Source organism: Bombina bombina, chromosome 12 (genome assembly GCF_027579735.1).
Source record: "Bombina bombina isolate aBomBom1 chromosome 12, aBomBom1.pri, whole genome shotgun sequence".
Lineage (NCBI taxonomy): Eukaryota > Metazoa > Chordata > Amphibia > Anura > Bombinatoridae > Bombina > Bombina bombina.
In genome coordinates, this window is record NC_069510.1 from 56,157,441 (window position 1) to 56,172,328 (window position 14,888).

Sequence of the window (14,888 nt, forward strand, 5' to 3'; positions counted from 1 at the left end):
GCATAACTCTCCCCTCGCTGTTTGGTGAAATTTGTTCAATTTGTACAGATTGGCTTTTATTTAAAGTAGCATCAATACAGTTAGTACATAAATTTCTATTGGGCTCCACCTTGGCATTGGAACAAATGACACAGGTATCTTCCTCTGAATCAGACATGTTTAACACACTAGCAATAAACATGCAACTCGGTTACAATTTTATTTAATAAAAACGTACTGTGCCTCAAGAAGCACTAAACGATTAAATGACAGTTGAAATAATGAACTGAAACACAGTTATAGCATCACTCTTAACAAACAACACACTTTTTAGCAAAGGTTTGTTCCCATTAGTAAAATAACACTAATTAAATTTTAAACATAAAAATTACAGAGCAACGTTTTAAATCACAGTCACTATATAAGTCTCACAGCTCTGCTGAGAGAATCTACCTCCCTTCAAAAAAGTTTGAAGACCCCTGAGTTCTGTTAGAGATGAACCGGATCATGCAGAAAAACTGACTGGGAATTTTTGATGCGTAGCAAAGAGCGCCAAAAACGGCCCCTCCCTCTCACACACAGCAGTGAGAGAGAAACGAAACTGTCATAATTAACACAAGCAAACTGCCAAGTGGAAAAATAATGCCCAAATATTTATTCACTCAGTACCTCCTTAATGCAAACGATTCTACATTCCAGCAAAAACGTTTAACATGAAAAATACCTAATAAAAGGTTTAATGTACTTTTACAGAGTAATTCCGGTGTAATACCATCCCCAGAATACTAAAGTGTAAAGCATACATACATGTTCATTATAACGGTATGGCAGGATTTTTTCATCAATTCCATTCAGAAAATAAAAACTGCTACATACCTCAATGCAGATTCAACTGCCCGCTGTCCCCTGATCTGAAGTTTTTACCTCCCTCAGATGGCCGAGAAACAGCAATATGATCTTAACTACTCCGGTTAAAATCATAAGAAAAACTCTGGTAGATTCTTCTTCAAACTCTGCCAGAGAGGTAATAACACGCTCCGGTGCTATTGTAAAATAACAAACTTTTGATTGAAGTTCTAAAAACTAAGTATAATCACCATAGTCCTCTCACACCTCCTATCTAGTCTTTGGGTGCAAGAGAATGACTGGAGGTGACGTAGAGGGGAGGAGCTATATAGCAACTCTGCTGGGTGAATCCTCTTGCACTTCCTGTAGGGGAGCAGATAATATCCCAGAAGTAATGATGACCCGTGGACTGATCACACATAACAGAAGAAATAAATCCTAACCTAAGTTACAAATACACCTAACACTACACTATCAATAAATTAATTAAATTAACTACAATTATCTAAAATAAAATACAATTAAATAAACTAAACTATAGTACAAAACCCCCCCACAAAATTACAAAAAATAAAAAAATATTACAAGAAGTTTAATCTAATTACACCTAATCTAATCCCCCTAATACAATAAAAAGGCCCCCCAAAATAATAAAATTCCCTATCCTAAACTAAATTACAAATAGCCCTTAAAAGGGCCTTTTGCGGGGCATTGCCCCAAAGTAACCAGCAATTGTACCAGCCCTTAAAAGGCCTTTTTGCCGGGCATTGCCCCAAAGTAATCAGCTCTTTTACCTGTAAAAAAAAGAAATACAATACCCCCCCCAACATTTACAACCCTCCACCCACACACCCCTACTCTAAAACCCACCCGATCCCCCCTTAAAAAACCTAACACTACCCCATTGAAGATCACCCTACCTTGAGCCGTCTTCAGCCAGCCGGGCACCGATGGGGCAGAAGAGGACATCCGGACAGGCACAAGTCTTCATCCGATCAGGCCAGAAGAGGTCCTCCATCCAGCAGAAGTCTTCATCCAAGCGGCATCTTCTATTTTCATCCTTCCGGCGATGAGCGGCTCCATCTTGAAGACCTCCGGCGCGGAACCTCCTTCTCGGCCGATGACTACCCGACGAATGGCTGGTCCTTTAAATGACGTCATCCAAGATGGCGTCCCTCGAATTCCGATTGGCTGATAGGATTCTATCAGCCAATCGGAATTAAGGTAGGAAAAATCCGATTGGTTGATTTAATCAGTCAATCGGATTGAAGTTCAATCCGATTGGCTGATTGGATCAGCCAATAGAATTGACCTTGCATTCTATTGGCTTATCCAATCAGCCAATCGGATTGAAGTTCAATCCGATTGGCTGATTAAATCAACCAATCGGATTTTTCCTACCTTAATTCCGATTGGCTGATAGAATCCTATCAGCCAATCGGAATTCGAGGGACGCCATATTAGATGACATCATTTAAAGGACCAGCCATTCGTCGGGTAGTCGTCGGCCGAGAAGGAGGTTCCGCGCTGGAGGTCTTCAAGATGGAGCTGCTCATCGCCGGAAGGATGAAGATAGAAGATGCTGCTTGGATGAAGACTTCTGCTGGATGGAGGACCTCTTCTGCCCCGATCGGATGAAGACTTCTGGCCGGATCGGATGAAGACTTGTGCCGGTCCGGATGTCCTCTTCTGCCCCATCGGTGCCCGGATGGCTGAAGACGGCTAGGTAGGGTGATCTTCAATGGGGTAGTGTTAGGTTTTTTTAAGGGGGGGATCGGGTGGATTTTAGAGTAGGGGTGTGTGGGTGGTGGGTTGTAAATGTTGGGGTGGGGTATTGTATTTCTTTTTTTTACAGGTAAAAGAGCTGATTACTTTGGGGCAATGCCCCGCAAAAAGCCCTTTTAAGGGCTGGTAAAAGAGTTGGTTACTTTGGGGCAATGCCACGCAAAAGGCCCTTTTAAGGGCTATTTGTAATTTAGTTTAGGATAGGGAATTTTATTATTTTGGGGGGCTTTTTTATTTTATTAGGGGGATTAGAGTAGGTGTAATTAGATTAAACTTCTTGTAATATTTTTTTATTTTTTGTAATTTAGTGTTTGTTTTTGTACTATAGTTTAGTTTATTTAATTGTATTTTATTTTAGATAATTGTAGTTAATTTATTGATAGTGTAGTGTTAGGTGTATTTGTAACTTAGGTTAGGATTTATTTTACAGGTAATTTTTTAATTATTTTAACTAGGTAGCTATTAAATAGTTATTAACTATTTAATAGCTATTGTACCTAGTTAAAATAAATACAAAGTTGCCTGTAAAATAAATATAAATCCTAAAATAGCTACAATGTAATTATTAGTTATATTGTAGCTATCTTATGGTTTATTTTATAGGTATTTAATTTTAAATAGGAATAATTTATTTAAATATAGTAATTTTGTTTAGATTTATTAAAAATAGATTTAAGTTAGGGGGGTGTTAGGGTTAGACTTACGTTTAGGGGTTAATACATTTAATATAGTAGCGGCGACGTTGGGGCAGCAGATTAGGGGTTAATAATTGTAGGTAGGTGTCGGCGACGGTGGGGGGGGGCAGATTAGGAGTTAATAAAATTTAACTAGTGTCTGCAAGGCGGGAGTGCGGCGGTTTAGGGGTTAATACATTTATTAAAGTTGCGGCGATGTCCGGTCGGCAGATTAGGGGTTAATAAATATAATGTAGGTGTCGGCGATGTTAGGGGTAGCAGATTAGGGGTTCATAGGTATAATGTAGGTGGCGGCAATGTCCGGTCGGCAGATTAGGGGTTAAAGGGCCACTGTAAGTAAATATTTTCTATGCCTGTTACTAACTACCCCAAATACGCTTTTTATCAATCACATTTCATTAACATATCTCTACCGTATATCAGAAATCTTATCTGCAAATTTAATTGTTTTCCAAACCCACTCCGTGGGTATCCTTTGCTCTGTACCAATCCGTTTACAATACCTAGGTTTCAAAATGGCGCTTTAAACACAAAGTTATTGGTTTAAGTATTTTGAACACGCAGTGCTGAAAATAGTGGGCAGGATAACGTGACATCATCGGCGAATAAAAGATATAACTTTTAGAACGTTATGAAACTTCGTTTTGGAGAAAATATAGGTCAGTAGGTTTTAATTAATGTTTATTAACTTTAATATGTTAGTTGTTTAGCTTAAAAATGATAACAGAAAGTAATCCTTTAAATAATTTTATTATAGTGTTTGCGATGTGGGGGGGCCTCGGTTTAGGGGTTAATAGGTAGTTTATGGATGTTAGTGTACTTTTTAGCACTGTAGTTAAGAGCTTTATGTTCCAGCGTTAGCCCATAAAACTCTTAACTACTGACTTTTATATGCGGTAGGAGTCTTGGAGGTAGAGGCTGTACCGCTCACTTCTTCCAAGACTTGCAATACCAGCGTTAGGCAAATCCCATTAAAAAGATAGGATACGCAATTGACTTAAGGGTATGGAATTTGCGGGATTTGCGGTATGGAAAAGTCGCGGAAGAAAAGTGAGTGGTACACCTGTACCTGCCAGACTTGTAATACCAGCGGGAGTTAAAAAGCAGCGTTAGGACCCCTTAACGCTGCTTTTTAAGGCTAACGCCGAACTCGTAACCTAGCCAATTATATGCAACCTAAGAACACGAGGATTATAACCAATGTGAGATTTTAAGAAATACGTAAACATTTTTTCATTCTTACATTTTTGCATTGTCTCATTTTTTTATTATTTTTTTTTTTTATTATTTTTTAGCTGCAGCTTTTTTAAACCCCTTTTTTCAAGAGCCTTAATTGTGTCAAATGATACTTTTTTAACTCTAACATGGTATTTTGAATGGGAGTAAAAACATATATATTATAATACTGTTATTTCCATCATTGTTTTACACCGGAGTTTGACTATTGTATTTCACTTGAGAACCTTCATATATATATATAAAGCAAAAATTCCTGTGATTGATATATTTATATGTATAAATCAAATCAGTTATCTGACAATTACCAGTGATCAGTACCCACTGCTTTACCTGCTCTACACTTTATATAGAAAGCAACTAGTACTAACAGTTAATATCTCAATACTTTTAATTTTTGATCACTATGAATTGTTTCTATATAAAAAAACTTTTACTTTTCATTAATTCTGTCATTTAGTATTTTTTTGTGATATTCGTTTTAGGCACAATTTTTTGTGATAATTTGTGTGTTATTTGTTTTAGACACTATTTTTAGTCACTTGTTTTATAACAGATAGCCGTAGGCGCCACCTCTTACACTCCTACTTCTTGCACATTTGGGCAAGCCAGCTTCATTTTGGAAAAAGGTGCTGTGGACTGATGAAACAAAGATTGAGTTATTTGGTCATAACAAGGGGCATATGCATGGTGGCAAAATAACACAGCGTTCCAAGACAAACACTTGCTACCCACAGTAAAATTTAGTGGATGTTCCATCATGCTGTGGGGCTGTGTGCCCAGTGCCGGTACTGTGAATCTGGTTAAAGTTGACGGTCGCATGGATTCCACTCAATATCAGCAGATACTTAAAGGGACATTGAACCCAAATTTTAGAGCATGAAATTTTAAACAACTTTCTAATTTACTCCTATTATCAAATTTTCTTCATTCTCTCTGTATCTTTATTTGAAATGCAAGAATGTAAGTTTAGATGCCGGCCCATTTTTGGTGAACAACCTGGGTTGTCCTTGCTGATTGGTGGATAAATTCATCCACCAATAAAAAAGTGCTGTCCAGAGTGCTGAAAAAAAGAAGCTTCTTTTTCAAATAAAGATAGCAAGCGAACGAAGAAAAATTGATAATAGGAGTAAATTAGAAAGTTGCTTAAAATTGCATGCTCTATCTGAATCACGAAAGAAAAAAATTTGGGTTCAGTGTCCCTTTAACCCCTTAATGACAAGTGACGTACCAGGTACGTCCTGCAAAAACTTGCAGTTAGTGACAATGGACGTACCTGGTACGTCACTTGTCTAAGAGAGTGCTGGAAGCGATCGCAATCGCTTCCAGCAGCTCTCAGGGTATTGCAGTGATGCCTCGATATTGAGGCATCCTGCAATACCCTTAGAAAGCATCCGATGCAGAGAGAGCCACTCTGTGGCCCTCTCTGCACCGGTAGCGATGCGGCCGGTTCGTTGGTGGGTGGGAGCGCAACAGGGAGGCGGGTGGGCGGCCCATCGCTACCCGGCATCCGGCTCCTGTTAGTGCAATGTGCACGCCGGGTGCCGGGAGCGTGCGGGGGGCGCGCATGCGCGTGCGCGTGCGCGCGCGGGTGCGCGCGCACGCCCGCGACCACCTAAACACACTGCCACCAATGCGTGGGACGTGGGGGGGGAATATATATATATGCGGATCGGGGCGGGGGCGGGGGTTGGGGTATTGTGGGGGGCTGCTACACTACAGAAAAAAATAAATTAGAAATAAAAAATAATAATTAAAAACACTTTTTTGGGGGGCAAATTGGGTACTGGCAGACAGCTGCCAGTACCCAAGATGGCGGCAATTAGGTAGGGGAGAGGGTTAGATTGCTGGGGGGGGGGGGATCATGGAGGTTGGGGCTAAGGCAGGAGTCCATCACAGCTAAAACATTTTATTTTTTTTTATTAAAAAAAATAAAAACTCCTTTTATTTAGTACTGGCAGACTTTCTGCCAGTACTTAAGATGGCGGGGACAATTGTGGGGTGGGGGAGGGAAGAGAACTGTTTGGGAGGGATCAGGGGGTGGGATGTGTCAGGTGGGAGGCTGATCTCTACCCTAAAGCTAAAATTAACCCTGCAAGCTCCCTACAAGCTACCTAATTTAACCCCTTAACCGCTGGGCATAATTTACGTGTGGTGCGCAGCAGCATTTAGCGGCCTTCTACTTACCAAAAAGCAACCACAAAGCCATATAAGTCTGCTATTTCTGAACAAAGGGGATCCCAAAGAAGCATTTACAACCATTTGTGCCTTAATTGCAGAAGCTGTTTGTAAATAATTTCAGTGGGAAACCTAAAGTTTGTGACAAAATTTGTGAAAAAGTGAACTTTTTTTTTTATTTGATGACATTTGGCGGTGAAATGGTGGCATGAAATATACCAAAATGGGCCTAGATCAATACTTTGGGTTGTCTTCTAAAAAAAAATATATACATGTCAAGGGATATTCAGGTATTCCTGACAGATATCAGGGTTCCAATGTAACTAGCGCTAATTTTGAAAAAAAGTTGTTTGGAAATAGCAAAGTGCTACTTGTATTTATGGCCCTATAACTTGCAAAAAAAGTAAAGAACATGTAAACATTGGGTATTTCTAAACTCAGGACAAAATTTAGAAACTATTTAGCATAGGTGTTTTTTGGTGATTGTAGATGTGTAACAGATTTTGGGGGTCAAAGTTAGAAAAAGTGTGTTTTTTTCAATTTTTTCCTCATATTTTATATTTTTTTTTATAGGAAATTATAAGATATGATGAAAATAATGGTATCCTTAGAAAGTCCATTTAATGGCGAGAAAAACGGTATATAATATGTATGGGTACAGTAAATGAGTAAGAGGAAAATTACAGCTAAACACAAACACTGCAGAAATGTAAAAATAGCCATTGTCATTAAGGGTAAGAAAATTGAAAAATGGTCCGGTCATTAAGGGGTTAAGAATAATGTTGAGGAATCAGTCACAAAAGTTGAAGTTATGCCGGGGCTGGATATTTCAACAAGACAACGACCAAAAACAATGCTCAACATGCACTCTGGCATTTACGCAGAGGAACCAAGTACAATGTTCTGGAATGGCCATCCCAGTACCCAGAACTGAATATCATTGAAAATCTGTGGGGTGGGGGGGCGTGTCCGACTATCGACTGTGATGGCTGCTTTTTGAACTGGGCTCTGCAGAGGAGATGTTAAAACTGCTGTTTATCTCTCCTAAATTCATCTCATTAACCCAAACTTCAGCTATATGAAGATATCTACTCTTCGTGGAAAAGTTTTAGGCAGTTTATGCTGTTAATTTCAGCCCAGCAGACCAGAATCGGTGAGGTGCGCAGCAGAGGCCTAGGGACGGCCTAGAACCTCATCTACCTCTCCATTGATCTGATAATACCAGATAAAGATCAGCCTTCTGAGCTGAAGAATACTTCCTGTTCTACTAACAGAGCAACATCTTTCTTACTATTTAAGCTATTGCTAAATATGGATGCCATAGACACATGGGAGCGCAATATGGTGCAACTTGTGGAACTTTATTGCCGGGACTTACAGTTTGAGCTTTACAGCCTTCTCATGCCTGCAAACTCCATGGAAAAGACCCTACCCAGAGAGATATGCTGGACAGCGGATGAATGTGGAGATGGTTCTATACCGCTGAGGAGAGATCGCGGACGTAAGAACTCAGTAGCTATAGAGGCCCCAGAGGATACACGGAGTACTCATATGGGGCAAGAGCCAAACAAAATGGCGGAAGACATTATTCCTGACTCGGTGACAAAGAAAAATACTTCTACTTTTGCTACTACTCATACCCCAGAGGCCACGCTTATGATATTTACAGTGGACCGTACTGAATATGTGGAGTTGGTCTCGCTTCAATCACCAGCAGTGTCCTTACCGGGCTGCTCGGCGAAGTCACCTAGCAATACCAAGATCTTCGCTTCACTATGTGAGCAGCAAATATGGCCTTCTGATGGCCACCCGTTGGAGCAGAATAATGGGGACTTGTGCCTACCGGAGAAGCCGGAATCTTATTGGTATGTTGCGGGTATTAGAGGGGTACCAGCCGTATCATACGACAGGGGAGATAGCGAAGTTTTGTTGAGATGCTGGACACTGCTTGATTTACAAGCTACATGGGCGGTAAATACTGCGCCAGACAAACCCACAGTACTAGTAAAAGTTCTGCTCCAGCTATATGGTATGCCTTGTGTAGCGGCTCACCTGGATGTCGCCCTGAGACTTGCTTTGGAGAGCGATGTGAAGGCTGATCATCTGAAGGGTTTCTGGCGTTCCGGAATAGGGTGATGTGCCTAAGCTGCACGGCCGAGCTGTTACAGAGCATTGCATATTTACATGGCCATCCTTGTGAAGTAATCTATAGCAGATTGTACTGTGTCTTAGACAGCCTGGATTGAACTATAAGGGGAGTACAATTGGTATGAGACTCTGTTCTGATATATGTTGCTGTTCATAGATATAGTTATTCCTAGTTGTAGTATGTGGTTGCACAGACATTTATCTGTAAATTGTGCCTGTGTACTATCTTCTGTCCCTTATAGGTATTTAGCCCTGTCAGTGTCTGTGATAGGATATATTTAACTTGTAGTCCTCTCTATATCTTAGTTAACCTGCTTTACATCCTCAGGCAGTATTTTCAATATATTGTGTTGTTTTAGTTGATCTTTCGTAAATGTTTAGAAATATATTTTAAGACTCATCCTATACTTGAAGACACGATTCCCAACCCTAAGATATTAAGCTTTTCATCGCATAATTTGTACCACTATGCCCCGAGACCCCTGGCACTCCAGGATGTATGTATGTTAACCCATGTTAGTCCAACACTGGCTCATAGTATTTTGCTCCATTTTCCCTTGGTTGGATATATAGATAGTAGGTTTGTTGCATATAATATAACTGAGCATACAGTGCTGCATGTTTGTTATACGTCTTACATACCAGGTTGTATATATTACTGTTCTTATAACAAACTGTGCCACACGAAATTATATATAAGATATTAACTTAATTTCAAGGTCCAAAAGTGACCGTATGTAATATTAGAGCTCCTCTTCCTATTCATTTAAAGTTTAAAGGCCCATGAGTGGTCGGCTAGCCTTGTTGAGGTGCTTTCATTCCCCACAAAAATAAAAAATAGAAAATGAGGTTCCCATATGTATATTATTATTATCGGTTATTTGTAGAGCGCCAACAGATTCCGCAGCGCTATATTCAGTATTTTGTACAAAAGTAATGTACTGTCTACCTAATTATACGCTGTCATGTACATGGTAATTCAATTAATTCTATAAGAATGTAAAAGCTAAACAAATATTACTGTACCTAATGCATGCATGTTACTGAACTTCTGTTTATTGTTTACTATTTGCATAACCTCAATGAAAATCTTTTTTTTTTTTTTATTTAATAAAAAGAAAATCTGTGGGGTGATTTGAAGCGGGCTGTCCATGCTCAGCAACCATCAAACCTAACTGAACTGGAGATGTTTTGCAAGAAGGAATGGTCCAAAATACCTTCATCCAGACACTCATTACAGGCTATACGAAAGCGTCTAGAGGCTGTTATTTCTGCTAAAGGAGGCTCTACTAAATATTGATTCAATATTTCTGTTGGGGTGCCCAAATTTATGCACCTGTTTAATTTCGTTTTGATGCATATTGCACATTTTATGTTAATACAATAAACCTCATTTAACTACTGAAATATTACTGTGTCCTCCAGTTATTTAATAGATCAAAATGAAATTGCTGATCCAAACACCCAATTATTTATAAATTAAAATCATGGAAATTGTCATATATATTTATATACATACATACACACACACATTTTATTATAATAAAGTTTATTTTTTATAATTTTATTTTAATAAAGGGGGGGGGGGGGTTTATTCCTGAATTTCCTTTTCTGCCCTTGGCAACAAAAGGGTTAAATTAAAAATGTAAAAATACCTGGGGTGTAGAAGTTTTGTATTAAGTGCCCGCTAATAAGCTTACAGTTTATAGCAAATTTTAGCATTAAACCAATAATTCCACCTTTATAGTATTTAAACTAGTGAAAGAGGGTGCCCTCTTCCATCAAAAAAAACAAACAACTAATAAAAGTGGAAGTCCACAATTCTCATGCAGGGCTCACATTCATCCAAATAGGAAAGATGGAGTGATCTAGGTGTACGTATTAGAATTGGTCCAGGCTGCTCCCTGAGAGAAGAGGTTCCCCACTAAAAATTACTTATCTACCCGTGGCAGCAGGACTGTGCTTTCAGCATCTATGTGCAAGTGTTACTTTATCACTCTTTACTGAGTGAATGCACACCGTGGCGCCCCATTGTGGTTTTCTTATTTTTTTTTTATTAGTGAAGAACAAAATTTATGCTTACCTGATAAATGTATTTATTTCCAGGTATGGATTCATTCCAATTACTAGTGAGATATTCACCTCCTGGCCAGCAGGAGGCAAAGAGCACCCCAGCAGAGCTGTTAAGTGTAATTTTCCATACCCATAACCCCCAGTCATTCGGCCGAAGGGAAATGGAAAAAGAAGATAACACAAGGGTATAGAGGTGCCTGAGGTTAGTACAAAAAAACTCCTGTATTAAATTTAAATAAGGGCGGGTCGTGGACTCTCCATGCCTGGAAAGAAATACATTTATCAGGTAAGCATACATTTAGTTTTCTTTTCTATGGCATGGAGAGTCCACGATTCATTCCAATTACTAGCAGGAACCAATACCCAAGCTAGAGGACACAGAATGAAAGGGAGGGAGAACAAGACAGGCGGACTTAAACCGAAGGCACTTTCGCTTGAAGAACTTTTCTCCCAAAGGAAGCCTCAGCCGAGACAAAAGTATCAAATTTATAGAATTTTGAAAAAGTATGAATAGAGGACCATGTGCTTGCCTTGCAAATTTGCTCCACAGAAGCTTCAATTTTAAAGCCCAGGAAGAGGAGACAGCTCTAGTGGAATGAGCCGTAATTCTCTAAGTAAGCTGTTGTCCAGATGTCTCATAAGCTAACCGGATAACACTTCTCAATCAGAAAGAAAGGGTGGTAGAAGTGGCCTTCTGACCCTTATACTTACCAGAAAAAAAAACGAAAAGGGCAGAAGTCTGCCAAAAATCTTTAGTTGCTTGAAGGTAAAATTTTAGAGCATGCACAACATCCAAGTTATGCAAAAGACGTTCCTTCAGGGAAGGAGGATTTGGACAAAAAGAAGGAACGACAATTTCCTGATTAATATTGCGATACGACACTACCTTAGGAATAAATCCTAGCTCAGTACAAAGGACTGCCTTATCAGCATGAAAAATAAGTTAAGGGGAATCACACTGCAGAGCCGAAAGTTCGGAAATCCTGCGAGCAGAAGAAATAGCAAGAAGAAACAAAACTTTACAAGAGAGTAATTAAATATCAACGGAAAGCATCAGCTCAAACGAAGCCTGCTGCAAAACTTTAAGAACAAGATTAAGGCTCCAAGGAGGAGCAACAGGTTTAAACACAGGCCTGATTCTGACCAAGGCCTGAAGAAATGATTGAACATCTGGCAGATCTGCCAGACGTTTGTGTAAAACATTGACAGTGCAGAAATCTGACCCTTCAGAGTACTGACTGGCAAACCCTTCTCCAGGCCCGCCTGAAGAAAAGCAAAAATTTGAGGAATCCTAACTCTACTCCAAGAAAAACCCATCGAATCACACCAATAAAAGTATTTACGCCATACCCTATAGTAAATTTTGGGAGTAACAGGCTTATGGGCCTGAAGCATGGTATCAATGACCTTCTCAGAGAAGCAACGTCTAGCCAAAACTAGACGTTCAATCTCCAAGCAGTCAGCTTCAGAGAATCTAGATTTGGATGAAGAAAGGGACCCTGAAGTAGGAGGTCCCTCCTCAGAGGTAACCTCCAAGGAGGAAGAGAAGACATCTTCACCAGATCCACAAACCAGATCCTGTGAGGCCATGCAGGCTGTTTGATACGAGCAATGACTCGTGGAAGGAGAGCAAACGGAGGAAACAGGTATGCCAGACTGAAGTTCCAAGGAACCGCCAGAGCGTCTATCAAAACGGCTTACGGATCTCTTGACCTTAAACTATACTTTGTAAGCTTTGCGTTTTGACGAGACGCCATCAGATCCAACTCCGGAACCCCACCACCATAGGGTTATTTTTGAGAATACCTCCGGATGGAGAGCCCACTCCCCGGGAATGTAGATGGCAGATAGGAGACAACAGTGTGCTTCAGCCCACTGAAGAATGCGTGTTACCTCCTTCATTGCTAACTAACTCCGAGTTCCTCCCTGGTGGTTGATGTAAGCCACCGAGGTGATGTTTTCCGACTGGAATCTGATAAACCGGACCAAGGCCAAGTTGTGAAGGCACTGAAGATTGCTCTCAACTCTAAGATGTTTATCCCCTTAACGACCAAGGACGTACGCCACACGTCCTCAAAAAAAATACAGTTAATGACCGAGGACGTGTGGCGTACGTCCTTGGTCTGGAAAGCAGCTGGAAGCGATCCTGCTCGCTTCCAGCTGCTTTCCGGTTATTGCAGTGATGCCTCGATATGGAGGCATCCTGCAATAACCCCCCTTGGCCATCCGATGCAGAGAGAGCCACTCTGTGGCCCTCTCTGCACCGGACATCGATGGCCGGTATCGTTGGTGGGTGGGAGCTTACGTGGGAGGCGGGTGGGCGGCCATCGATGCTCTGTGTGGAGTGGAGGGGGGCGGGAGCTACAGGGGCGCGCACGGGTGCGCGCACGTGCACGGGGGGTGGTGGGCGGGCGCGTGCACGGGGCGGGAGCGGGTGGGAACCGCTACACTACAGAAAAAAAAAAAGTTAAAAGTTAAAAACACTAATACAATATAAATATTAAAAATGTAATCTAAGGGACCTGGAAGGGGTTGGGGGTTGGTCTTGGTGGGGGGGGAAAGCTACACTACAGAAAAGGGCATTTTTTTAAAAAAAAGGCACATTTTGTTACAAAACTGGGTACTGGCAGACAGCTGCCAGTACCCAAGATGGCGCCCATTATTGCAGAGGGGAAGGGTTAGAGAGCTGTTTGGTGGGGGATCAGTGAGGTTGGGGTCTAAGGGGGGATCCTACACATCAGCATATGTAAATATGCTTTTTTTTTTTTTTTTTTTTTTAAAAAGGGCCAAATACCTTTTATTTTAGTACTGGCAGAGTTTCTGCCAGTACTTAAGATGGCGGGGACAATTGTGGGGTGGGGGAGGGAAGAGAGCTGTTTGGGAGGGATCAGAGGGTCTGATGTTTAGGTGGGAGGCTGAGCTCTACACTACACTAAAGCTAAAATTAACCCTGCAAGCTCCCTACAAGCTACATAATTAACCCCTTCACTGCTAGCCATAATACACGTGTGATGCGCAGCGGCATTTAGAGGCCTTCTAATTACCAAAAAGCAATGCCAAAGCCATATATGTCTGCTATTTCTGAACAAAGGGGATCCCAGAGAAGCATTTACAACCATTTGTGCCATAATTGCACAAGCTGTTTGTAAATAATTTCAGTGAGAAACCTAAAATTGAGAAAAAATTAAAAAATTAAAGTTTTTTTTAATTTGATCGCATTTGGCGGTGAAATGGTGGCATGAAATATACCAAAATTGGCCTAGATCAATACTTGGGGTTGTCTACTACACTACACTAAAGCTAAAACTACCCCAAAAAGCTCCCTACATGCTCCCTAATTAACCCCTTCACTGCTGGGCATAATACACGTGTGGTGCGCAGTGGCATTTAGCGGCCTTCTAATTACCAAAAAGCAACACCAAAGTCATATATGTCTGCTATTTCTGAACAAAGGGGATCCCAGAGAAGAATTTACAACCATTTATGCCATAATTGCACAAGCTGTTTGTAAATAATTTAAGTTAGAAACCAAAAGTTTGTGAAAAAATTTGTGAAAAGTGAACGATTTTTTGTATTTGATTGCATTTGGCGGTGAAATGGTGGCATGAAATATACCAAAATGGGCCTAGATCAATACTTTGGGTTGTCTACTAAAAAAAAATATATACATGTCAATGGATATTCAGAGATTCCTGAAAGATATCAGTGTTCTAATGTAACTATCGCTAATTTTGAAAAGAAATGGTTTGGAAATAGCAAAGTGCTACTTGTATTTATGGCCCTATAGTTTACAAAAAAAGCAAAGAACATGTAAACATTGGGTATTTCTAAAATCAGGACAAAATTTAGAAACTATTTAGCATGGGTGTTTTTTGGTGGTTGTAGATGTGTAACAGATTTTGGGGGTCAAAGTTAGAAAAAGTGTGTTTTTTTTCCATTTTTTCCTCA

At 40.4% G+C, this 14,888-nt stretch overlaps 1 protein-coding gene across 1 annotated transcript in view; it reads right to left on the reverse strand.

The window, feature by feature from the left end:
* The window catches only part of LOC128642663 (CXXC-type zinc finger protein 1), a 231,298-nt gene that overhangs the window by 63,901 nt on the left and 152,509 nt on the right, over positions 1 to 14,888 (reverse strand). The window contains exon 8 of the mRNA XM_053695446.1: positions 8,772 to 8,966. Within this exon, the coding sequence (XP_053551421.1) occupies positions 8,772 to 8,966 (195 nt within the window). The remainder of the gene's footprint in view (positions 1 to 8,771; positions 8,967 to 14,888) is intronic.